This window comes from Mauremys reevesii, linkage group 24 (assembly GCF_016161935.1).
Source record: "Mauremys reevesii isolate NIE-2019 linkage group 24, ASM1616193v1, whole genome shotgun sequence".
Taxonomy (NCBI): Eukaryota; Metazoa; Chordata; order Testudines; family Geoemydidae; genus Mauremys; species Mauremys reevesii.
In genome coordinates, this window is record NC_052646.1 from 21,629,747 (window position 1) to 21,654,345 (window position 24,599).

Consider the following 24,599-nt stretch of genomic DNA (forward strand, 5'->3'; position numbering starts at 1 on the left):
TGCTGCGCCGCCGGGTTCTACGGGGACCCCAGGTGAGACCCCACCGCTGAAATCCCCCAATTCCTCCTGTCCCCCAGAGACACCCTGCCCCCCAGAGACCTTGTCACGGGGTCCCTGGGCGCTGCTCTGGAGCTGCTCCCCCCAAGCCAGGCAGGACTCTGGGAGCCTCGTCTCCCTCGGAGCAGCCTGTCTGCAGGGCAAGACGCTCCCCCGGCTTCACCTCCTGGGTCTCTCCTTGGAGCATTCAGCATCCTCGGCCCCTCCGTGCGCTTCCCCCAGCGAGCCCCCCGGCGGGGTCCTGGGGGGCCACAGGGTCCTGCCCCCCCACGGCGCAGGCAGACGTGACTCTCAGCCAGCCAGTAACACAGAGGTTTATTCGATGACAGGAACAGGGTCTAACACAGAGCTTGTAGGGACAGAGAACGGGACCCCTCGGCCGGGTCCATTCTGGGGGCAGTGAGCCAGACCCCCACGTCTGCCCTCACTCGTCCCCAGCCAGCCCCAGACTGACCCCCCCCTCCAGCCCCTCCTCTGGGCTTGTCCCGTTCTTCGTTCTCCAGCCCCTTCCGCTGGCACCTTGCCCGGGAGGGGCCAGGAGAGCAGGAGACCGGGCGTCGGCCATTCTCTGTGCAGACACCATCACACCGGCCCCCTCGGGCTCTGCACCAATCACACCCCTGAGCCACCACCTCGATCCCTGAGACCTGCAGAGGGGAAACTGAGGCACCCGCCCAGTGTTCAGGGGAGAGGTTAAGACCATTCCCACTTGGTCACAGACCCCATCCCACCCCCCAGGGGCTGCACTGCTGGGTACAGGGGGACTCTCAGCCATCCAGTAAAGCAGAAGGTTTATTTAGACGACAGGAACACAGTCCAACACAGGTCTTGCAGGCACAGAAACCAGATCCCCGTCTCCCTGCTCACCTCGTCCCCCCCCCCACGTTCCCACTACCCGTCCTCCCTCCCTTCCTCTCCTCTCTCCCCCCTCCTTTGTCTCCCCTGGCCAGAGGTGTCACCTCCCCTCCCCCAGGCCAAGCTCAGCTCACTGTGTAAATTCCTGACACTCACCTAAACCTCTGGCTCTCCCCTCCCCCGCACAGACAGTCTCTGCTTCCTACTTCTTCACACAGGGACTCCAGGTGAGACTCCTGCCCCCCAGACACCCCCTGTCACGGAGCCCCGGGCTGGGGGCTCTCAGGGCTCCGGGTGAAGCCAGGCAGGACTCTGGGGCAGCGTCTCCCGCAGGGGACCTGTCACTGGGGCCAGGAGCCTGCTCGGCGCGTTCGGCCCCCCGCCTACCCCGGCCCCCCCGCAGCGAGTCCCCCTGGACAGGGCCCCCCCTGAGTCCCAAACCAGGAGACTGACCGGCTTCCAGCTGCCCGGCCTCAGTCACCCACAGCTGCCCCCCTCCAGCCTTTGCCTCTGTTCGGAGGAAAGTGGTGACCTGGTCTCTGTTCTCCAACACCCTTGGGGGGGAGGTGGGGGCCCATCCGTGTCAGCCGGGCTGGGGTCTCTGCAGCCCGTGGGCATCACACCTGCCCCCAGGGGTCTCCGCAACCATCGCAAACCTCGGTACCTGAGCGACAGACGGGGGGGGGGGGGTTCCTTGTGATGTTGTATGTGATTCTGACGGTTTTGCATGAATATGGCGGGTGCCTCAGTTTCCCTGGGTACCGCTGGACTGTCTGTGTGTGTGTGTGTGTGTAGGCAGAGAGCACAGTGCAGTGTGCTGTATGAGCCTGGCCTGGGAGGAGGTCTCACCTCCTGCTGGAGTGGGACAAGGGGGGGGGAACGGGGCATTCCTCTCGGTTGAGAGCTGGGAGGTGGGTTTCAGGGAGGAGGCTGGGAGGGATCAGCACCTGACCCCCAGAGGCCAGATTGATTGAGGGGTCCTGGCTCTGCACACAAGCTGGGCTGTATCCTGTGTTCCTGTTGTTCAATAAACCTTCTGTTTTACTGGCTGGCTGAGAGTCACTGTGAGTTCAGGAAGAGGGGTGCAGGGCCGGACTCCCCCACACTCCGTGACAACCGCCCCAGTGGCTCGGTGGGGGGCAACGGGCGTGTGACTTGCTGAGACCCTCAGGGGCAGGAAGCGATGGCCGGTGCCCTTCGGCCCCTGAGACCAGGAGGGGGATGCGACCAGGTGACATTTCACCCAGGAAGCGAGACAAAGACGGGAGCGGGGCTGGGGGCACAGGACATGTCCGGGGCCAGGCAGCTGTTTGGGGGGGGCCAAGGGCACCGGGCTCTGGGTCCCCCCCAGACGGACTTTGCTGCGGGTCCCTGGTCCCTGTGCTCACAAGCTCTGTTCTACGCTGGGTCCCCCACGACGAATAACCCGTCGGGGTCACTCGCTGGCTGGGAGTCGCGGGGGGGCAGGGCCCTTTGGGGGCGTGAGAGGCTCCCCAGGGGCCCTGTCCGGGGGGGGCCGGGGTGAGCAGGGGGCTGAACGCGCCGAGGTCGGACCCAGGAGGCCCCGGTGACAGGTGCCCTGCGGGAGATGCTGCCCCAGAGTCCTGCCTGGCTTCACCCGGAGCCGAGAGAGCCCCCAGCCTGGGGCTCCGTGACAAGGGGAAACTGAGGCACACACAGTCGTCAGAGAAAACATTAAGAACATTCCCACCTCATCACACCCCATTCCCCTATGGAGGGGCCACACTTCCCGGTAAGATGGGGACCCCAGGTGAGACCTCCTGCTCCCCAGAGACCCCACCGCTGCCCCCCAGGAGTAGCACTGCCCCTCCCCCGAGAAGGAACCCCCCCCCACTCCTCTGCACTTGCTCATGGGGGGTCCCTGCCCCCACAGACTCACGAGCCCCCTGTGTTGGGGGCAGGACCCTGTGTGGGCCCCACCCCCAGTGCTGACGCTCTCTCCCCCCCAGGAACATGGGCACCTGCTACCGGGCGTGTGAGGGGCGCTCGCTGCTGGCCAACCTCTCGGGTTTGGGGTCCCTGGGCTCCCGGCGGGCAGGGGGGGTGACCAGCGACCTGGCCCACTGCCTGTGGGTGCTATCGGCCTCGCCCGGCCTGGAGCCCTGCCCGCCTGCCCAGCCCTGCCCCACCATCAGCCTGACCCTGCAGCCCGACCTCAGCACCCCCTGCATGGTGAGTGGGGCGGGCTGGGGGGTGGAGCAGGGTCTGACCATGGGGGGCAGAGTGGGGTCCAGGCTGGGTGCTAGGGGGGGGGGTCAGGGGGGTACCAGGGTCTGGGTCCTGTGGTGGCAGCTGTCATGGGGAGCAGGGCCCGGGCCGGGTGTGTGGGGAGGCTCAGAGCCTGGGCCGGGAGGGGAGCAGGGCCTGGGCTGGGGTGGGGAGCAGAGCCCGGGCCGGGTGCGGGGAGGCTCAGAGCCTGGGCCGGGGAGGGGGGAGCAGGGCCCGGGCCGGGTGCTATGTGTGTTTGGGTGGGGGGTGGGGGGAGCAGCCAGCCCAGGGGTCCCATCTCCGCCTGCCCCCCAGCACAGCTACGCCTACGCCTTCGACGGGCTGCCGGCCTTCCTGGACAGTGGGGAGATCCAGGCCGACCGGACCCTCATCGGCGCCTTCTGCGGGCAGGGCCGCGCCCAGCCCCTCACCGTGGAGGCCACGTCAGGTGGGTGCTGCCAGCATGGGGGGGGCAGCTCGGGCCCCCCAGGGTCCTGGGCACGGCAGGGGGTTGGGGGTGTCCGGGGCTGCCCCCCCCGCGACTCCCAGCCAGCGAGTGACCCCGACGGGTTATTCGTCGTGGGGGACCCAGCGTAGAACAGAGCTTGTGAGCACAGGGCCCAGGGACCCATAGCAAAGTCCGTCTGGGGGGGGACCCAGAGCCCCCCCAGTCCCAAGCCAGGACTGACCCGTTCCCCCAGCCCAGCCTCCCACCCCCCATAGCCCCCTCGGCCTCTGTCCCTTTCCTGCACCAGCAGGTCGCCTGGGTTCCCCTCCCGCCCCCCGGCCGGCCCTGCAGGGACAGGCCGGGGCGCAGCCACAGGTGGGCCTGTGTGGGCCGCGACCCACCCGTTAGCCTCCGGCCCCCCCCCGCAGCCCCGGCCCTGCGCCGGCCCCACCCCGCAGCCCCGGCCCCTGCCAGCTCAGCCCCACCCGCAGCCCGGCCCCTGCCAGCCCCACCCCGCAGCCCCGGCCCTGCGCCAGCCCCACCCGGCAGCCCCGGCCCCTGCCTGCTCCCCCCGCAGCCCCGGCCCTGCGCCGGCCCCACCCCGCAGCCCCGGCCCCTGCCAGCTCCCCCCCGCAGCCCGGCCCCTGCCAGCTCCCCCGCAGCCCCGGCTCTGCGCCAGCCCCACCCGCAGCCGCGGCCTGCCAGCCCCACCCGCAGCGGCCTGCGCCGGCCCCACCCCGCAGCCCCGGCCCTGCGCCAGCCCCCCCCCCCAGCCCCGGCCCCTGCCAGCCCCACCCCGCAGCCCCGGCTCTGCGCCAGCCCCACCCCGCAGCCCGGCCCTGCGCCAGCCCGCCAGCCACCCGCAGCCCGGCCCCTGCCAGCTCCCCCGCAGCCCGGCTCTGCGCCAGCCCCACCCGCAGCCCCGGCCCCTGCCAGCCCCACCCAGCCCCGGCTCTGCGCCAGCCCCACCGGCCCCTGCCAGCTCCCCGCAGCCCCGGCCCCTGCCAGCCCCACCGCAGCCGGCTCTGCGCCAGCCCCACCCCGCAGCCCGGCCCCTGCCAGCTCCCCGCAGCCCCGGCGCTGCGCCAGCCCCACCCCACAGCCCCGGCCCTGCCAGCTCCCCCGCAGCCCGGCTCTGTGCCGGCCCCACCCCGCAGCCCCGGCCCTCGCCAGCCCCACCCCGCAGCCCTGGCCCCTGCCAGCTCCCCCGCAGCCCGGCTCTGCGCCGCCCCACCCGCAGCCCGGCCTGCCAGCTCCCCCGCAGCCCCGGCTCTGCGCCAGCCACCCCGCAGCCCCGGCCCCTGCCAGCTCCCCCGCAGCCCGGCTCTGCGCCGGCCCCACCCGCAGCCCGGCCCCTGCCAGCTCCCCGCAGCCCCGGCTCTGCGCCTGCCCCACCCCACAGCCCCGGCCCCTGCCAGCTCCCCCGCAGCCCGGCCCTGCGCCGCCAGCCCCACCCGCAGCCCCGGCCCCTGCCAGCTCCCGCAGCCCGGCTCGCCAGCCCCACCCGCAGCCCCGGCCCCTGCCAGCCGCAGCCCGGCCCTGCGCCACCCCGCAGCCCTGGCTCGGCCCCTGCCAGCCCCACCCGCAGCCCGGCTCGCCCCACCCGCAGCCCCGGCCCCTGCCAGCCCCACCCCGCAGCCCGGCCCTGCGCCGGCCCCACCCGCAGCCCTGGCTCTGCGCCCCACCCCGCAGCCCCGGCCCCTGCCAGCCCCACCCCGCAGCCCCGGCCCCTGCCAGCTCCCACGCCTCCCGCCTCGCCAGCCCCACCCCGCAGCTGCGGCTCTGCGCCAGCCCCACCCCGCAGCCCCGGCCCCTGCCAGCTCCCGCCCCCCTGCTCCGCGCACCCCCCCAGCGCTCCTGCACCCACTTCCTGGGGGGCCCCCAATCCGCCAGCAGGAGGGAGGCAGGTGAGCGCTTTGGTGGCCCCAGAGGAGATCCCCAGGGCAGGTCGGGCCCTGGCGTGGGGTGGGGACGGGGGCTGGGAGCCGTGGGCACTGAAATGTCCCCTCCTGGCTACGCCACTGGGACAGGCTCCGGCCATGAGGAGCCAGGCTACAGCGTCGGCCGGTCTCTGTGCTCAGGCAGCCAGTCTCCGGGGGTCGCTGCACTGACCAACCCCCTGATCCCCCCTAGGGACTGGAGTAACGCAGGGGAAACTGAGGCACACAGTATTCGGAGAAAACGTTGAGAACTGCATCACAGGGGGGCCACTCCGACCCTCCTGGTTCCCAGCTGGGGACAGGGTGGACTGGGGGGGGACAGAGACACCCCCCCACCTCCCCGGCCATGCACAGGTGGGGGGCACAGACCTCTCTAACCCCCTGTCCCACCCCAGGGCTGCTGGTTCTGTACTACGAGGCGAACTCTAGCGAGGCCTCAGGCTTCAACGCCACCTTCGCGGTGCATCGCTGCCAGCCCGGCTGCCGGCCCACCCAGGAGTGCAGGGGCGGGCGCTGCGTGTGCCGGGGGGGCTACGCCGGGCCCCACTGCCAGCTGCGGGTCTGCCCTGGGAACTGCTCCGCCCACGCCGGCCAGGGCGTCTGCAACATGGTGAGTGATGGGGCGGGCAGTGGGCTGGAATGGGGGGGGCCTGGGACGGGGACTGACGGGGACAGGGGCTGGCTTGGGGGTCCTGGGATGGGGACTGATGGGGGCAGGGGCTGGCATGGGAGGGGCCTGGGACGGGAGACTGACGGGGGCAGGGGCCTGGGATGGGGACTGATGGGGGCAAGGGGCTGACATGGGGAGGGCCTGGGACGGGGCTGGCATGGGGGCCTGGGACGGGAGACTGATGGGGGCAGGGGCCTGGGATGGGGGACTGACGGGGACTGATGAGGGGCTGGCATGGGGGCCTGGGACGGGGGACTGATGGGGACGGGGGGCTGGCATTGGGGGCCTGGCATGGGAGAGGCCTGGGACGGGGGACGGGGCTGGCATGGGGGGCCTGGGACGGGGACTGACGGGGGTGAGGTGGGCAGGGGACTGAGATTGGGGAGGAGCAGGGAGGCTGTTATGGGGGGCACAGGTCGGGGTTGCACTGGGGAGGGACGGGGGCGTGAAGGGGGAAGGCCGGGGGCTCTGCTGGGGTCCATAGTGGCTCCGGAGTCCAGGGCTGGGCGAGGCACGTGGGGGGAGGAGGCGGGGTCAGCGCAGGCCCTAGGGGGCGGGGGGGCGTACCCGTCTTACCCTTCCCCTCCTGCCCCCCAGAGTCTGGGTCTCTGCATCTGTGGTGAGGGGTTTGGGGGCGCGGATTGTTCGGTGCCGCTGGACCCGGGGAAGATCGTCTGGGAGACGCTGATTGACAGCCAGCTGACGCCCGTGAGTCACCCCTCGGGCCCCCCCTCGGGCCCCCCCTCGCCCAAGCACCCCCCTGCCCAGCGCCATCCCCCCACCCGCCCTGCCTGGGCACCCCCTGCCCAAGCACCCCCTGCCCACCCCACTCTGCCTGGCATGGGCACTGCCCAGCCACCCTCGCCTGCACCATCCCCCTGGCCCCACCCAGGCACCCCATAGCCCTGCCTGGCCTGGGCACCCACCCCCTTGCAGGAGCTGGGCACCGCCCCCTGCCCCACACCCAGCGCTGGCCTCCCAGCCCCCGTCCGCGGCCCCTCGGGCGCTGACCCTGCCTCTGCGTCTGCCCCAGGACACGGCCAGCCGGTTCCTGCACCGCCTGGGCCACACCATGGTGGAGGGGCCGGAGGCCACGCTCTGGATGTTCGGGGGCCTGTCCCTGCGCCAGGGGCTGCTGGGCAACGTCTACAGGTGAGAGGGGAGCCCTTGGGCTCCGCCCCCTTCCTCAGGCTCCGCCCCCGGGACCTGCTGGGCTCCGCCCCCTTCCTCAGGCTCCGCCCCTGGGACCTGCTGGGCTCCATCCTTTCCTCAGGCTCCGCCCTGGGACCTGGGCTCCACCCCCTTCCTCAGGCTCCGCCCCTGGGACCTGCTGGGCTCCACCCCCTTCCTCAGGCTCCGCCCCTGGGACCTGCTGGGCTCCACCCCCTTCCTCAGGCTCCGCCCCTGGGACCTGCTGGGCTCCGTCCCCTTCCTCAGGCTCCACCCCGGGACCTGCTGGGCTCCACCCCCTTCCTCAGGCTCCGCCCCTGGGACCTGCTGGGCTCCACCCCCTTCCTCAGGCTCCGCCCCGGGCTCTGGGGGTGAGGCTGTGTCTCTCTGGCCCCTCCGGCTCCGGGGGACTCTCGCTCTGGGTCTCTCCCCACAGGTACTCCATCCCGGAGCGCCGCTGGACCCAGATGCTGGCTGGGACAGAGGATGGGGGGCCGGGGCCCAGCCCCCGCTACTTCCACGCCGCGGCCTACGTGCCGGCGCGCCAGGCCATGGTGGTGCTGGGGGGGCTGGCGGCCGGCGGCGTCGCCAGCGACTGCTGGGTGCTCAACCTCACCACGCTGCAGTGGAGGCAGGAGCAGGTACCCACACCCCCCTCCCCCCACAGCGACCCCTGACCTCATGGTGACCCCGTGGTGACCCCTGACCCCAATGTCCCGTCTTGTCCCCGTGATGACCCCCAGTGACCCTGTGCTGACCCCCAACCCCACCCCGACCCCTGCCCCCACGCTGACCCCAGCCCTGGGCTCCCGGCACCCCGGAGCCCTGTGACCTCTGACCCCGGGTCCCTGACATGTCACTCATTGACCTCGGTGCCCTGTGACCCCCGCAGGGCCCCCCAGAGGATTCAGGGGGCCTGGGGCTCACCCGGTGGCGGTTGGGGTCTTTGGCGGCGTTTCGGCGGTGGGGGGCCCTTCAGTCGCTCCGCGTCTTCGGCAGCATTGAAGGGCCCCTGCCACCGAAATGCAGCCGAAGACCCAGACCACTGCCGGGCCGGGGCCTGGGGCAAATTGCCCCACTTGCCCCCCACCCCCCGGGCGACCCTGCTTCCCTGGGGGCCCCCAGCCCGCTCTGAGCTCTGCTCCCCCCCAGGACCCCCTGCTCCCGGCCGTGGCGGGACACACGCTGACCCCCCGGCGCGGCACCTCCCTGCTGCTCATCGGCGGCTACTCCCCGGCCGACGGCTTCAACAAGCAACTGCTGGAGTACGGCGTGGAGAGCGAGCGCTGGCAGGCGGGGCCGGCAGCCGGGACCCCCCCCACCGGTACAACCCCCCCCCGGTACAAACCCCCCAGCCCCTGGCATGGAGAGCGAGCGCTGGCAGGCGGGGCCGGCAGCCGGGACCCCACAGGTATGAACCCCAGGTACCTCGCTGGCATGGAGAGCGAGCACTGGCAGGCGGGGCCGGTGGCCGGGACACCCCGCACAGGTACAACACCCCCAGTACAAACCCCCACCCCTTGGCATGGAGAGCGGCGCTGGCAGGCGGGGCCGGTGGCAGGACCCCACAGGTACAAAACCCCCAGGTACAAACCCCCACCCCTGGCATGGAGCGAGCGCTGGCAGGCGGGGCTGGCGGCCGGGACCCCACAGGTACAACCCCACCGGTACAAACCCCAGCCCCTGGCATGCAGAGCGAGCGCTGGCAGGCGGGGCTGGCGGCCAGGACACCCGCACAGGTACAACCCCGGTACAAACCCCCACCCCGGCATGGAGAGTGAGTGCAGGCAGGCGGGGCCAGCGGCTGGGACCCCACAGGTATGAACCCCCAGGTACCTCCCTGGCATGCAGAGCGAGCGCTGGCAGGCGGGGCTGGTGGCGGGCCCCCAGGTACAACCCCCCCACTCCCCGGCGTGGAGATCGAGTGCTGGTAGGTGGGGCAGGTTCCCGACCCCACTACTCCCCACAGGTACCTCCCTGGCATGCAGAGCGAGTGCTGGCAGGCGGGGCCGGTGAATGGGACCCCCCCCACACAGGTACCCCCCCAGGCACCCCCTGGCGTGCAGAGCGAGTGCTGGCAGGCGGGGCCGGTGACTGGGACCCCACTACTCCCCACAGGTACCCCTGGCGTGCAGAGCGAGTGCTGGCAGGCGGGCCGGTGAATGGGACCCCACAGGTACCCCAGGCACCCCCAGGCGGGCAGAGGGAGTGCTGGCAGGCGGGGCCGGTGAATGGGACCCCACTACTCCCACAGGTACCCCTGGCGTGCAGAGCGAGTGCTGGCAGGCGGGGCCGGTGAATGGGACCCCACAGGTACCCCCAGGCACCCCTGGCGGGCAGAGCGAGTGCTGGCAGGCGGGGCCGGTGAATGGGACCCCCCCCCACAGGTACCCCCCCAGGCACCCCCTGGCGTGCAGAGCGAGTGCTGGCAGGCGGGGCCGGTGAATGGGACCCCCCCCACACAGGTACCCCCCCAGGCACCCCCTGGCGGGCAGAGCGAGTGCTGGCAGGCGGGGCTGGCGACCGGGACCCCCCCATAGGTGCAAACCCCCCAGGTACCCCCAGCATGCAGAGTGAGCGCTGGCAGGCGGGGCGGGTTTCCAGAACCCCCCCCAGGTAGAACACCCCCCCACTCCCCGCCAGGTACCCCCCAGCGTGGAGAGCGAGCGCTGGCGGCAGCCGGGACCCCAGTGTGGGGACACAGCAGGGTGAAGGGGGGTTCAGCCCCTGCCCCGCCTGCTGCCCCCAGGGCTGTTGTTTGGGGGCCTGACCCCCCTGTTGCCCCCAGGGCTGTACGGGCACTCGGCCGTGTACCACGAGGGCACAGACGCCGTGTACGTTTTTGGGGGGCAGCGTTTCCACGTGGAGACGGTGTCGGCCTCCCCCGAACTCTACAGCCTGCACTGCCCCAGCCGGACCTGGAGCCTGCTGGCCCCCGCCCAGGGCCCCAAGGTGGGGGCAGGGGGGGTTGGGGTGCAGCAGGGGGGTAACGTTGTGGGGGGTGTGGTTTGGGGGTGCAGCGGGATGGTGGGGTTTTGAGGTGCAGTGGGGGGTTTGGGGTACAGCAGGGATGTGGGGGGTTTGGGGTGCAGTGCAGTTGTGGGGATTTTGTGGGTACAGGGGTTTTGGCCTACAGCAGGGAGGTGGGGGTGGAGGTGGGGGCGAGGTTGGGATGCAGCTGGGTTATGGGGTTAGGGGAATTCACAGACTCTAGGACTGGAAGGGACCTCGAGAGGTCACCGAGTCCCGTCCCCTGCCCTCATGGCAGGACCAGATACTGTCTAGACCATCCCGGATAGACATTTCTCTAACCTGCCCTTAAATATCTCCAGAGATGCAGATTCCACAACCTCCCTGGGCCATTTATTCCAGTGTTTAACCACCCTGACAGGTAGGAACTTTTCCTAATATCCAACCTAAACCCCCGTTGCTGCAGTTTAAGCCCATTGCTTCTTGTTCTATCCTCAGAGGCTGAGGTGAACAAGTTTTCTCCCTCCTCCTGATGACACCCTTTTAGATACCTAAAAACTGCTCTCATGTCCCTCTCAGTCGTCTCTTTTCCAGACTAAACAAACCCAGTTCTCTCAGCCTCCTTCCTAGGTCATGTTCTCTAGACCTTTCATCATTCTTGTTGCTCTTCTCTGGACCCTCTCCAGTTTCTCCACATCTTTCTTGAAATGCGGTGCCCAGAACTGGACACAACACTCCAGCTGAGGCCTGGCCAGCGCAGAGTAGAGCGGGAGAACGACGTCTCGTGTCTTGCTCACAACACACTGTTAATGCAGCCCAGACTCACCTTTGCTTTTTTTGCAACAGCATCACACTGTTGACTCATATTTAGCTTGTGGTCCACTATAACCCCTAGATCCCTTTCTGCCGTGCTCCTTCCTGGACAGTCTCTTCCCATTCTCTGTGTGTGGAACTGATTGTTCTTCTTCGAGTGATTGCTCCTATCCATTCCAGTCAGGTGTGCGCGCCGCGTGCACGGCTCTCCGGAACATTTTTACCCTAGCAACTCCGGCGGGCCGGCTGGGCGCCCCCTGGAGTGGCGCCGCTATAGCGCAGGATATATACCCCAGCCGGCCCGTCCGCTCCTCAGTTCCTTCTTACCGCCCGTGACGGCCAGTAGGAACAGTGGAGTGCTCTCCCGTCCTCCACAGCTTAGCGTTCTCCGTTAGTTACTGTATATAGTTATCATAGTTGTTAAATTTGTTAATAATTCTATAGTTAGTGTTACAATAGTCATTAGGGAGTTAGAGGGGTTAGCCCTCTTCTTCCGCCCCGGTGCGGGCTTATGCCCGGACCGGCGGGTTTCAAGCCCTGCGCGGCTTGCCAGCGGTCTATGCCGGTGAGTGACCCGCACGACTCCTGCCTCCGCTGTCTCGGAGAGGCTCACCGGTCGGACAAGTGCCCCATTTGCGTCGCTTTCAGGCCTCGCACGAGGAAGGAGCGGGACTCGTGGTTGAAGCAACTCCTCATGGAGTCGGCCCTCCAACCTCCGGCACCAGCACCGGCGGCGCCAAAGACTGCCTTGACTAGCAGCGCGCCGACCGCACCCAGCCGCCCCGGTGCCGAGGATGCAGCGCGGCACCCGGCACCGAAGACCCGGCACCGCTCCGTCTCCCCGGGAAAGAAGCGCAAAGTGCCGAAGACGGTCTCGGATAAGCAAAAGAGACCGTTAGCCCAGCCGCCTCCGACTGTAACGGTGCAGGCTGAGGCTGTGCACAAAACGTGCACCGTGCCGTCGACTCCGGCGCCGCAAGGCCCGTCGAGTCCGGCACCGCCCAGCTCCCCGGTGCCCACCGACGAGGAGCTGAGGCTGCTGTCCACGCCCGAGGCGTTCGCGACGGCAAGACATTTAATCGAACTTACCGCTGATGCAAGCGCTCAGCGGCCGGTGCCACCGGTGCAGCCTCTCAAGTCTATTGGGAAGCCACTTCTAATGCGACCCCCGTCCCCGGGCACCCGAGCCGATCGCAGCACCGCCGCCAGGTCGCGGTCCCGTTCTCGCTCACGGCACCACTCTCCGCAGCACCGGGCACGACGATCCACGTCACGACGACGCTCCCCGTCTCCTCGCCGGTCGCAGTCGGTACCGCTCCCAGTCGCGGTACCGGTCGCACTCCCGCGACGTTCAAGTCCCGATCGCCGTCGCCGGTACCGTACCAGGTCCGGCTCCAGGCACCACGAGAGGCGGCGAGAGTCGCGTAGTCACTCCAGGCGCCGCCGCACGCGGTCCAGATCCGCATCCCGACGCCGCAGGTCGCGCTCCCGACGCCGCAGGTCGCGCTCCCGACGCCGCAGGTCGCGCTCCCGGGACCGCCGGTCGAGCTCCCGGGGCCGAAGGTCGAGCTCCCGCACCGACGGTCGAGCTCCCAGCACCGCGACACACGCAGGTCCCGCCCGCCAGAGAACGGGACGACCGCACCGCCCGCGGCACCGCTGGGGCCCTTTACTCCGCACCGACGCCCGCCCGTCACCGCTTCGCGCTCCCTGGCCATCAAGAGAGCCCTCCGTCGCCTCCCTGGGGGCAGCGCAGTTGACTTCCGGGCGGGTCCTCCCACCAGAACATGGACCGCAGCAATGGGGATTTTGGGTCCTTGGGCCGAACATGAACAGGGGCCCTCCCGCCGCGACAGCCAGGCTCGGTGCGGTCGGTACCGGTAGCCACTGTCAGCAGGCCACCTGCGCCCCCACTCCACAGGCCGACCACGGCACGCTCTTGGGGCATGAAGCGGTTCCCGCACACACGGAGCAGGCACCGGAGGAAGTGCTACCGGGTCCTTCCTCATCCTCCTCCCCCGATGAGGCGGTGGCAGGGGCGGCACCGTCGGAGCCCCCGCCGATCGACCTCAAGACTCACCAGGACCTTCTCAGAAGGGTAGCTAAGGCCATCAACCTACCCGTGGAAGAAGTCCAGGAGGTCGAGGACCCCATCACGGACGTGGTGGGGGAGGACGCCCCCGTGAGGGTAGCGCTCCCCTTCATTCGAACAATACAGAAAAACAATGCCGCTATCTGGCAGTCGCCCTCCTCCGTCCCGCCTACAGCGCGCGGAGTTGAGAGGAAGTACTCGGTCCCCCCGAGGGGCTACGAATACCTGTATGTTCACCCGGCTCCGGACTCTCTAGTTGTCCAATCTGTCAATGACCGGGAGCGACACGGCCAGCCCGCCGCGGCCCCAAAGGCGAAGGAGTCCAAGCGCATGGACCTGTTAGGCTGGAAAATTTACTCGGCGGGCGGCCTCCAACTCCGTATCTCCAACCAAATGGCCCTGCTCTCAAGATATACATTCAACATCTTGGGCTGCCTAGCCAAATTTGCAGAGCTCACCCCGCAGGATTCCCGCAGGGAGTTCTCGGCTCTGCTGGAGGAAGGAAAGCTGGCTTCCCGTACCTTAATTAAGGCAGCGGTAGATGCAGCGGACTCGGGGGCCAGGACCATAGCGTCAGGGGTAACCATGCGACGCATTGCATGGCTTCAGTCCTCTACTCTGCCGCCGGAGGTCCAGTACACGCTCCAGGACCTTCCTTTCGAGACGCAGGGTCTATTTTCTGAAAAAACCGATACCCGCATTCAAACCCTGAAGGACGGCAGAGTGGCGATCCGCACATTAGGGATGCACACGCCGGCCACCCAAAGGCATTCCTTCCGGCAGCAACCTTATCGCCCTTTCCAATACAACAGACCTCGCCCGCCTAACAATCGGCGCTCGGCCCCCTTCCGCCGCAGACCATCGGGTGGGCGGCGGAACCAAACCCAGGGATCGTCCAAGGCCCCTCAGGGCCCAAAGTCGGCCTTTTGACGGGACGCCCGAGGGCCGCTCACCTCTCTCCAATCAGGATCCACCCCTTCTGTTTTCCGATCGCCTTTCCCGCTTCCTCCAGGCGTGGTCATCTGTAACTTCAGACAGCTGGGTCCTCAGCACGGTCCAGTACGGCTACCGCCTGCAGTTCATTTCGCCCCCTCCCTCCCTGTCCCTCTTCAGGGACCCCTCTCACGAGCAAGTCCTCTTACAGGAGGTCCAGTCTCTGTTGAGCGTGGGTGCCATCGAGGAGGTGCCTCCCAGCAGGCGAGGCAGGGGATTCTATTCCAGATACTTCCTCATCCCCAAGGCGAAAGGAGGCCTTCGTCCCATCTTAGACCTCCGGGAGCTCAACAGATACCTGTGCAAGCTCAAGTTTCGGATGGTGACCTTGGGGTCCATTATCCCTTCCTTGGATCCTGGAGACTGGTTTGCTGCCCTCGACATGAGGGATGCCTACTTTCATGTGGCAATCTACCCCCCCCACAGACGCTTCCTGCGCTTTCTGGTCAACGGAGCTCATTACCAGTTCGCAGTGCTCCCCTTCGGCCTCTCCACCGCGCCGAGGGTATTCACCAAGTGCATGGCGGTCGTCGCCGCAGCCCTCCGCCGTCGTCGCATCCACGTCTACCCATATCTCGACGACTGGCTGATTCGGGGCCGCTCCCAAGCGCTGGTGGCGAATCAAGTAACCGAGGTTCTACATCTGTTCCAGTCTCTCGGCCTCCTTGTCAACACCGAGAAGTCCCTCCTAGTTCCAGCGCAAAGAGTGGAGTTCATAGGAGCGGTCCTAGACTCCAATCTGCCCAGAGCGTGCCTACCTCGCACTCGGCACGAGACGTTGGCCTCCCTCATTCGGGCGCTGCAGGCCTTTCCGACGACAACGGTGAGATCCTGCCTCCGCCTCCTCGGTCACATGGCAGCGTCCACATTTGTGACCGCGCACGCCAGGCTGCGACTTCGCCCATTCCAAATGTGGCTGGCGTCGGTGTACCGCCCTCATCGCGATCCCCTAGACATGGTGGTGACGGTGGCAAAGCCCGCTCTCCAGAGTCTCACCTGGTGGCTGGACCCAGAAACGGTCTGCGAGGGAGTTCCGTTCCGACCGCCTCGCCCATCAATCACTCTGACGACGGACGCCTCGGCGCTGGGCTGGGGGGCTCACGTAGGAGACCGACACACCCAGGGTCTCTGGTCACCCCAGGAGCTCTCCCTCCATATCAACGTCCGGGAGCTGAGAGCGATCCGCTTAGCTTGTCTCGCCTTTCGGGCTCACCTGCAGAACCGCTGTGTAGCGGTCTACACGGACAACACCACTGCCATGTTTTACGTCAACAAGCAGGGCGGAGCGCGGTCCTCCCCACTTTGCAACGAGGCATTGCTCCTCTGGGATTTCTGCGTAGCCCACTCGATTCGCCTCGAAGCGTTTTTTCTGCCGGGAGCGCAGAACACGTTGGCCGACCGCCTCAGCAGGTCCTTCGCCTCTCACGAGTGGTCCCTTCGCCCAGATGTGGCGTATTCCATCTTCCGGAGGTGGGGCTTTCCCCAGATAGACCTCTTTGCTTCCCGGACCAACCGCAAATGCCACAGGTTCTGCTCCTTCCAAGGCCAAGCTCCAGGCTCCCTCTCAGATGCGTTTCTCCTGTCATGGACAGAGCCTCTTCTCTATGCGTTCCCTCTGTTTCCGCTCGTCCACCGAGTATTACTCAAGATCCGGAGAGACAGCGCCCACGTCATACTCGTCGCTCCGGCCTGGCCGAGACAGCATTGGTATACCCTGCTGCTCGAGTTGTCGGTTCGGGAACCCATTCCCCTCCCGCTGTGGCCGGACCTCATAACCCAGGACCTCGGCAGGCTTCGTCACCCGAACCTGCAATCGTTGCATCTTACAGCTTGGTTCCTGAGTGGTTGACCGACGCAGAGAGGGATTGCTCCGCAGCGGTGCAGCAAGTGCTGCTCGAAAGCAGGAAACCTTCAACGCGAACTACTTACCTCGCCAAGTGGAAGCGCTTTGCCCTCTGGTGCGACCAGAGAGGTATCAACCCTTTCTCGGCCCCCATCCAGACTGTCCTCGACTACCTTTGGTACCTCAAGGGTCAAGGTCTTGCCATCTCGTCACTCAGAGTGCACCTCGCAGCGCTGTCAGCATTTCGACCAGCTATAGGAGGTCGCTCGATTTTCTCCAACCCGATGGTGTCACGATTCCTTAAAGGGTTAGACCGTCTATACCCGCAGGTGCGGCCTCCTGCTCCGACATGGGATCTTAACCTGGTCCTCGCCCAGCTCATGGACCCACCCTTCGAGCCCCTTGCTACTTGCTCTCTCCTCCATCTTACCTGTAAGACGGCCTTCCTCGTGGCGATCACATCCGCCAGACGGGTCTCAGAGCTCCGCGCCCTGACGGCGGGTCCCCCATATACCGTCTTTCACGGGGACAAGGTGCAGCTTCGACCTCACCCGGCCTTCCTCCCCAAGGTGGTGTCGCCCTTCCATCTCAACCAGGAGATCTTCCTCCCGGTCTTCTTCCCGAAGCCGCATGCCTCGCCTCGGGAGCAGCAGCTGCATACCCTCGACGTCCGCCGAACGCTCGCGTTCTACATCGACCGCACGAAGCCCTTTCGGCGTTCGTCCCAGCTGTTTGTGGCAATAGCTGACCGCATGAAAGGCGAGCCAGTCTCCTCGCAGCGGATTTCTTCCTGGGTGACGTCCTGCATCAGAACGTGTTACGAGCTTGCTCGCGTTCCCCCGTGTCGACTCACCACCCACTCCACAAGGGCACACGCCTCATCGGCCGCTTTCCTGGCTCATGTCCCCATCCAGGACATCTGTAGAGCGGCCACCTGGTCTTCAGTCCATACCTTCGCTTCCCACTACGCGTTGGTGCAGCAGTCTAGAGACGACGCAGCCTTCGGCTCTGCGGTATTACACTCCGCCACGTCTCATTCCGACCCCACCGCCTAGGTAAGGCTTGGGAATCACCTACATGGAATGGATAGGAGCAATCACTCGAAGAAGAAAAGACGGTTACTCACCTGTAGTAACTGGTGTTCTTCGAGATGTGTTGCTCCTATCCATTCCAGACCCGCCCTCCTTCCCCACTGTCGGAGTAGCCGGCAAGAAGGAACTGAGGGGCGGACGGGCCGGCTGGGGTATATATTCGGCGCCATGGCGGCGCCACTCCAGGGGGCGCCCAGCCGGCCCGCCGGGGTTGCTAGGGTAAAAATGTTCCGAAGAGCCGTGCACGCGGCGCGCACACCTACATGGAATGGATTGGAGCAACACATCTCGAAGAACACCAGTTACTACAGGTGAGTAACCGTCTTTTCCTTCCGAAGTGGAGCACTTTGCATTTGTCTTTGTTAAACTTCATCCTGTTTACCTCAGACCATTTCTCCAATTTGTCCAGATCATTTTAAATTATGACCCTGTCCTCCAAAGCAGTTGCAATCCCTCCCAGTTTGGTATCATCTGCAAACTTAATAAGCGTCTTTCAATGCCAGTAGCTAAGTCGTTGATGAAGATATTGAACCGGCTCTGTGGATGAGGGGAAAGCAGCGGATGTGCTATTTCTGGACTTTAGCAAAGCTTTTGATACAGTCTCCCACAGTATTCTTGCCAGCAAGTTAAAGAAGTCTGGGCTGGATGAATGGACGGTAAGGTGGATAGAAAACTGGCTAGATGGTTGGGCTCAACGGGTAGTGATCAATGGCTCCATGTCTGGTTGGCAGCCGGTATCAAGTGGAGTGCCCCAAGGGTCGGTGCTGGGGCCAGTTTTGTTCAATATCTTCATTAACGATCTGGAGGATGGTGTGGACTGCACCCTTAGCAAGTTTGCAGATGACACTAAACTGGGAGGAGTGGTTGATACGCTGGAGGGTCGGGATAGGATACAGAGGGACCTAGACAAATTAGAGGATTGGGCCAAAAGAAACCCAATGAGGTTCAACAAGGACAAGTGCAGAGTCCTGCACTTAGGACGGAAGAATCCCATTCACTGCTACAGACTAGGGACCGAATGGCTGGGCAGCAGTTCTGCAGAAAAGGACCTGGGAGTTACAGTGGACGAGAAGCTGGATATGAGTCAACAGTGTGCCCTTGTTGCCGAGAAGGCTAACGGCATTTTGGGTTGTATAAGTAGGGGCATTGCCAGCAGATCGAGGGATGCGATCATTCCCCTCTACTCAGCACTGGTGAGGCCTCATCTGGAGTACTGTGTCCAGTTGTGGGCCCCACACTACAAGCAGGATGTGGATAAATTGGAGAGAGTCCAGCGGAGGGCAACAAAAATGATTAGGGGGCTGGAGCACATGACTTATGAGGAGAGGCTGAGGGAACTGGGATTGTTTAGCCTGCAGAAGAGAAGAATGAGGGGGGATTTGATAGCTGCTTTCAACTACCTGAAAGGGGGTTCCAAAGAGGATGGATCTAGACTGTTCTCAGTGGTAGCAGATGACAGAACAAGGAGCAATGGTCTCAAGTTGCAGTGGGGGAGGTTTAGGTTGGACATTAGGAAAAACTATTTTACTGGGAGGGTGGTGAAGCACTGGAATGGGTTACTGAGGGAGATGGTGGAATCTCCTTCCTTAGAGGTCTTTAAGGTCAGGCTTGACAAAGCCCTGGCTGGGATGATTTAGTTGGGTTTGGTCCTGCTTTGAGCAGGGGGTTGGACTAGATACCTCCTGAGGTCCCTTCCAACCCTGAGATTCTATGATTCTAGATCCGGTCCCAAAACAGACCCCTGCGGAACCCCACGTGTTCTACCTTTCCAGCAGGATTGGGAACCATTAATAACGACTCTCTGAGTTCGGTTATCCAGCCAGTTATGCACCCACCTTATTATAGTGCACTCTTTAAATATATCAGAGGGATAGATACCAGGGAGGGAGAGGAATTATTTCAGCTCAGTACTAATGTGGACATGAGAACAAACGGATATAAATTGGCAGTCGGGAAGTTTAGGCTTGAAATTAGACGAAGGTTTCTAACCATCAGGGGAGTGAAATTCTGGAACAGCCTACCGAGGGAAACAGTGGGGGCGAAGGACCTCTCTGGCTTTAAGATTAAGCTGGATAAGTTTATGGAGGGAATGGTTTGATAGGATAACGCAATTTAGTCAATAGGTCAATAACGTGCGACCACTGGTAATTAGTACCGAGGGTCAATGTTGGGATATTGAAAGTCTTTTTCCTGAGTGTCTGGCTGGAGAGTCTTGCCCGCATGCTCGGGGTTCAGCTGATCGCCATATTTGGGGTCGGGAAGGAATTTTCCTCCAGGGTAGATTGGCAGTGGCCCTGGAGGTTTTTCGCCTTCCTCCGCAGCATGGGGCAGGGGTTGCTTGCTGGAGGATTATCTGCTACTTGAAGTCTTTAAATCAGGATTTGGGGACTTCAACAGCTGAGTCAAGGGAGAGAATTAGTTCAGGAGTGGGTGGGTCGGCTTTTGTGGCCTGCATCTTGCGGGAGGTCAGACTAGATGATCATAATGGTCCCTTCTGATCTTAAGTTCTATGATTCTATGATAGTAGCCCCATCTAAATTGTATTTGCCTAGTTTATTGATGAGAATATCATGCGAGACCGTATCAAATCCCTCACTAAAGTCTAGGCATACCACATCCGCCACTTCTCCCTTGTCCACAAGACTCCTTATCCTATCAAAGAAGGCGGTTTGGGGGCACAGTGGGGATGTGAGGGTGGGGTTTTGAGGGGCAGTGGGGTTATGGGGCTAGGGGATGGGGTTTTAGGGTGCAGCAGGGATGTGGGGGCAGGTTTTTTTTGGGTGCACTGGGGTTATGGGGCTGGGGTGGGGTTTGGGGGTGCACGGGGGTTATGGGGATGGGGGATGGGGTTTTAGGGTGCAGCAGGGATGTGGGGGTGGGGGCAGGTTTTTTTGGGTGCAGTGGGGTTATGGGGCTGGGGGGTGGGGTTTTGGGGTGCACTGGGGTTATGGGGCTGGGGTTTGGGGGCACAGCGGGGATGTGGGGGGAGGGCTGACCCCAGCTCTCTCTGACCCCGCGTGGTCCCCCAGCCGCTGTCTCACTTCTTCCACGCGGCGGCCGTGCTGCGGGACACCATGGTGGTGGTCGGGGGCCGCACGGAGACCCAGGACTTCACCAGCCACCTGCTGCTTTACCAGCTCAACTGCAACACCTGGATCCTGCCCAACCAGACGGGTAACGGGGGGGGGGGGCGGCGAGGGGGGGAGACACCCCCCCAGCCACACAACGGGGGGAGGGGACCCCCAGCCACACAGGACATGGGGGGGTGAGATTTCCCCCCGCTCTGAGTCCCCCACCACTGCCCCCCCCCCCGTTACCCAGGTTCCTTCACTGACCCGCGGCCCTGTGCTCCCCCCCCTCGGCCGGGGCTGGCGGGGTCACCCGGGGCCCTTTGCTCCCCCCCAGGCCCGGCGGTGGGGGGGTTACCAGGTCTCTCCCCAGGCCCGGCGGTGGGGTTACCCGGGTCTGTCCCCCAGGCCTGGCAGTGGGGTTACCGGGTTACCCAGGGTCTCTCCCCCTGGCCCGGCGGTGGGGGGGGGGTTACCCGGGGTCTGGCCCCAGGCCCGGCGGTGGGGGGGTTACCCGGGGTCTGTCCCCCCAGGCCCGGCGGTGGGGGGGGGTTACCCGGGGTCTGTCCCCCAGGCCCGGCGGTGGGGTTACCCAGGGTCTGTCCCCAGGCCCGGCAGTGGGGGGATTACCCGGGGTCTGTCCCCAGGCCCGGCGGTGGGGGAGTCACCCGGGGTTACCCAGGGTCTGTCCCCAGGCCCGGCGGTGGGGGTTACCCGGGTCTGTCCCCAGGCCCGGCAGTGGGGGGATTACCCGGGGTCTGTCCCCCCAGGCCCGGCGGTGGGAGAGTCACCCGGGGTTACCCAGGGTCTCTCCCCCAGGCCCGGCGGTGGGGGGGTCACCCGGGGTTACCCAGGGTCTCTCCCCCAGGCCCGGCGGTGGGGGGGGGGGTTACCCGGGGTCTGTCCCCAGGCCTGGCGGTGGGGGGGGGTTACCCAGGGTTACCCAGGGTCTCTCCCCCAGGCCCGGCGGTGGGGGGGGGTTACCCGGGGTCTGTCCCCAGGCCTGGCAGTGGGGTTACCGGGTCTGTCCCCAGGCCTGGCAGTGGGGGGGGGTTACCCGGGGTTACCCAGGGTCTCTCCCCCAGGCCCGGCGGTGGGGGGGGGGTTACCCGGGGTCTGTCCCCCCAGGCCCGGCGGTGGGGTTACCTGGGTCTGTCCCCAGGCCCGGCGGTGGGGGGGGGTTACCCAGGGTCTGTCCCCCCAGGCCCGGCGGTGGGGGGGGGTTACCCGGGGTTACCCAGGGTCTCTCCTCCAGGCCTGGCGGTGGTGGACGTGCCCATGAACGAGTCGGTGGCCCACGCGGTGGCCGCGGTCGGGGGCCGGATCTACGTCTCCGGGGGGTTCAGCGGGGTGGCGCTGGGGCGCATGGCCGTGCTGACGGTGCCCTCTGACCCCTGCCTCGTCTTCCCCGGCCCCGACGCCTGCAACCGCTCGAGCGCCAGCTGCACCTGGTGCCGCGGCAGCTGCCTGTCCGCCGACGCCGCCGAGAGGTGGGGCTGGGAGGGGGCGTGGCCACTGACGGGAGGGGGCGTGGCTACAAGGGAATAGGCCGCGGCCATTGGTGGATGGAGGAGGGCCGAGGCCGGGGGAAAGAGATGGGAGGACGCTATTGGTGGGGTGAGGGAAAGGGGCGTGGCCATTGGTGGGGGAAGTGGGGTGAGGTGGGGGGGGTCTGTGTCCTGTCTCCAGGCCCCAGGGTTGGAGAGGGGCAGCCCGTGGGCTCCAGGATGCCCCCCCCCCCAGGAGTCCGGCCCAGCAGACCCTGGGCGCGAGCCCCCTGGGGCGGTTCCAATGACCCCTCCCCTGTGCACACCCAGGCCCTGGTTCCAGCTGCACCCTAACCCCAGGGAGACCCCCGGCCCCCTCAGCAGCCCCCTCGTGACTCCCCCTCCCCCGGCCGTTCTCTGCCCTGAGAGCAGACCGTCCTCCCCACCCCATGCCAGGGAAACTGAGGCACGCACAGGGACTCCCTGCTTCGTCACAGGAGGTGGGCGGGCAGGGAGAGCTGTGTGCCCTGGTTCCCAGAGTCGCCGGGGGCAGGACCAGGCCGGGGCTACGGGCAGCCGGGGGGGGGGGCATTGGTCAGCGGTGGGGGCCGGGCTGCGGCCCCCCCGTTTCACTGGTCTCTCCCACAGGCTGGGCTGCCCGGCCGGGGCGGCCGCCTGCTTCCCCACACCGCGGTCGGCAGACGAGTGCCGACGCCTGAGGACCTGCAGCGAGTGTCTGGCCCGGCACCCCCGTGCCATGAGCCACGGGTCGGGCACCACGGTGAGTGTGTGTCCGGCTGCTCCCCCGTCCGCTCCCGGGGGGAGCTGGGGGGCACAGAGGGGAGCCGGGTGGGGCACTGGCTGGAGAGGGCGCTGGCCAGGGGTGCGATGGGGCTGGGGCACTGGCTGTGGGGTGCGGATTGCAGTGGGGTGGGGGGCGCTGGCTGTGGGGTGGGGCAGGCGGGGGGGGGGGGGGCGGTGGCGGGTGTGGCCTGGGGGGGTGGCGGTGGGGGGGGGCGGGCTGGGGGGGGGTGGGCGCTGGCTGGAGAGGACTGGGGTGCTGGCTGTGGGGTGCGGATTGCAGTGGGGCGGGGGGCGCTGGCTGGAGAGGACTGGGGTGCTGGCTGTGGGGTGCGGATTGCAGTGGGGCGGGGGGCGCTGGCTGGAGAGGCGCCCCCGGCCAGCCCTGACCCCCACCCCCAGGCGCCCCCGCAGTGCAAGTGGTGCACCAACTGCCCCGAGGGCGCCTGCATCGGCAGCGCCGGGAGCTGCACGTCGGAGAACGACTGTCGCATCAACCAGCGCGAGATCTTCGTGGCCAGCAACTGCTCGGAGATCTCGTGCGAGGCGGCCGACTGCCCGGCCTGCACCGCCTCCGGCAAGTGCATGTGGACGCGCCAGTTCAAACGCACCGGTACGGGGACGGGGGGCCGGGAGCTGCAGCGGCCATGGGGGACGGGGTAGCGGGGCAGGTCTGCGGCCCAGGACAGGGGGTACCTGGGGGAGGGGGCGGCAGGGAGGTGTGGGGGCTGCAGGGGACCATGGGGGGTAGTGGGACAGGTCTGCGGCCTGGGTCAGGTGGTACCTGGGGGAGGGGGCGGCAGGGTGGATCTGGGGCAAGGTGGAGTCAGCCGGGAGCTGGGACTCGGGGGTCAGGGGGTCCCTGGGGGAGGGGGCGGCATCGTGGATCTGGGGCAGTGGGGCACTGGGTACCTGGGGAGGGGGTGGCAGGGTGGATCTGGGGCAGCGGGGGCACTGGGTACCTGGGGAGGCGGCAGGGTGGATCTGGGGCAGTGGGGGCCCTGGGTACCTGGGGAGGGGCGGCTGGGTGGATCTGGGGCAGTGGGGGCACTGGGTACCTGGGGAGGGGCGGCAGGGTGGATCTGGGGCAGTGGGGGCCCTGGGTACCTGGGGAGGCGGCAGGGTGGATCTGGGGCAGTGGGGGCACTGGGTACCTGGGGAGGCGGCAGGGTGGATCTGGGGCAGTGGGGGGCCCTGGGTACCTGGGGGAGGGGGCGGCAGGGTGGATCTGGGGCAGCGGGGGCACTGGGTACCTGGGGAGGCGGCAGGGTGGATCTGGGGCAGTGGGGGCCCTGGGTACCTGGGGAGGGGCGGCAGGGTGGATCTGGGGCAGCGGGGGCACTGGGTACCTGGGGAGGGGCGGCAGGGTGGATCTGGGGCAGCGGGGCACTGGGTACCTGGGGGAGGGGGTGGCAGTGTGGATCTGGGGCAGTGGGGGCACTGGGTACCTGGGGGAGGGGGCAGCAGGGTGGATCTGGGGCAGGGTGAAGGCAGCGGGGGGCAGTGAGTACCTGGGGGAGGGGGCGGCAGGGACCTGGGGGGATCTGGGGCTGGGCAAGGGATACGGGGTCTCCCAGGATCTCACCCCCGCCCCAGGCGAGACGCGGCGCATCCTGAGCGTGCAGCCCACCTACGACTGGACGTGCTTCAGCCACTCGCTGCTCAACGTCTCCCCGATGCCCGTGGAGTCCTCGCCCCCCCTGGCCTGCCCCACACCCTGCCACAACCACAGCTCCTGCCACGCCTGCCTCGGCTCCAAGGGGGCCGACGGGGGCTGGCAACACTGCGTCTGGAGCGTCAGCCTGCGCCAGGTCTGCCGGGGCCATGGGGCGGGGCCTGGGGGGATGGGGGGGGCCGTGCTGACCATAAAGAGGGGGCGGGGGGCGGGGCCATGCCAGCCACGGGGAGGGGGATCCCCAGGTGGGGCTGTGTTGGCTGTGGGGATGAGGGATCCCGGGAGGGGGATTTTGGGCTGCGCCGGCCGTGGGGAGGTGAATCCCGGTGAAGGGAGATGGGGGCACGTCGAGGGGGATCCTGGGGAGTCTAGGGGGGACATGGGGATGTGGGATCCC

General features: G+C 66.7%; 1 protein-coding gene across 1 annotated transcript in view; it reads left to right on the forward strand.

Moving 5' to 3' along the window:
• MEGF8 (multiple EGF like domains 8) overlaps positions 1-24,599 on the forward strand; it is a 51,423-nt gene that overhangs the window by 19,780 nt on the left and 7,044 nt on the right. Inside the window, 13 exon segments of the mRNA XM_039512749.1 lie at positions 2,883-3,105; positions 3,457-3,589; positions 5,925-6,139; positions 6,797-6,907; positions 7,233-7,351; positions 7,806-8,010; positions 8,522-8,693; positions 10,158-10,321; positions 20,201-20,345; positions 21,495-21,729; positions 22,375-22,507; positions 22,930-23,140; positions 24,124-24,338. Of these exon segments, the coding sequence (XP_039368683.1) occupies positions 2,883-3,105; positions 3,457-3,589; positions 5,925-6,139; positions 6,797-6,907; positions 7,233-7,351; positions 7,806-8,010; positions 8,522-8,693; positions 10,158-10,321; positions 20,201-20,345; positions 21,495-21,729; positions 22,375-22,507; positions 22,930-23,140; positions 24,124-24,338 (2,281 nt within the window).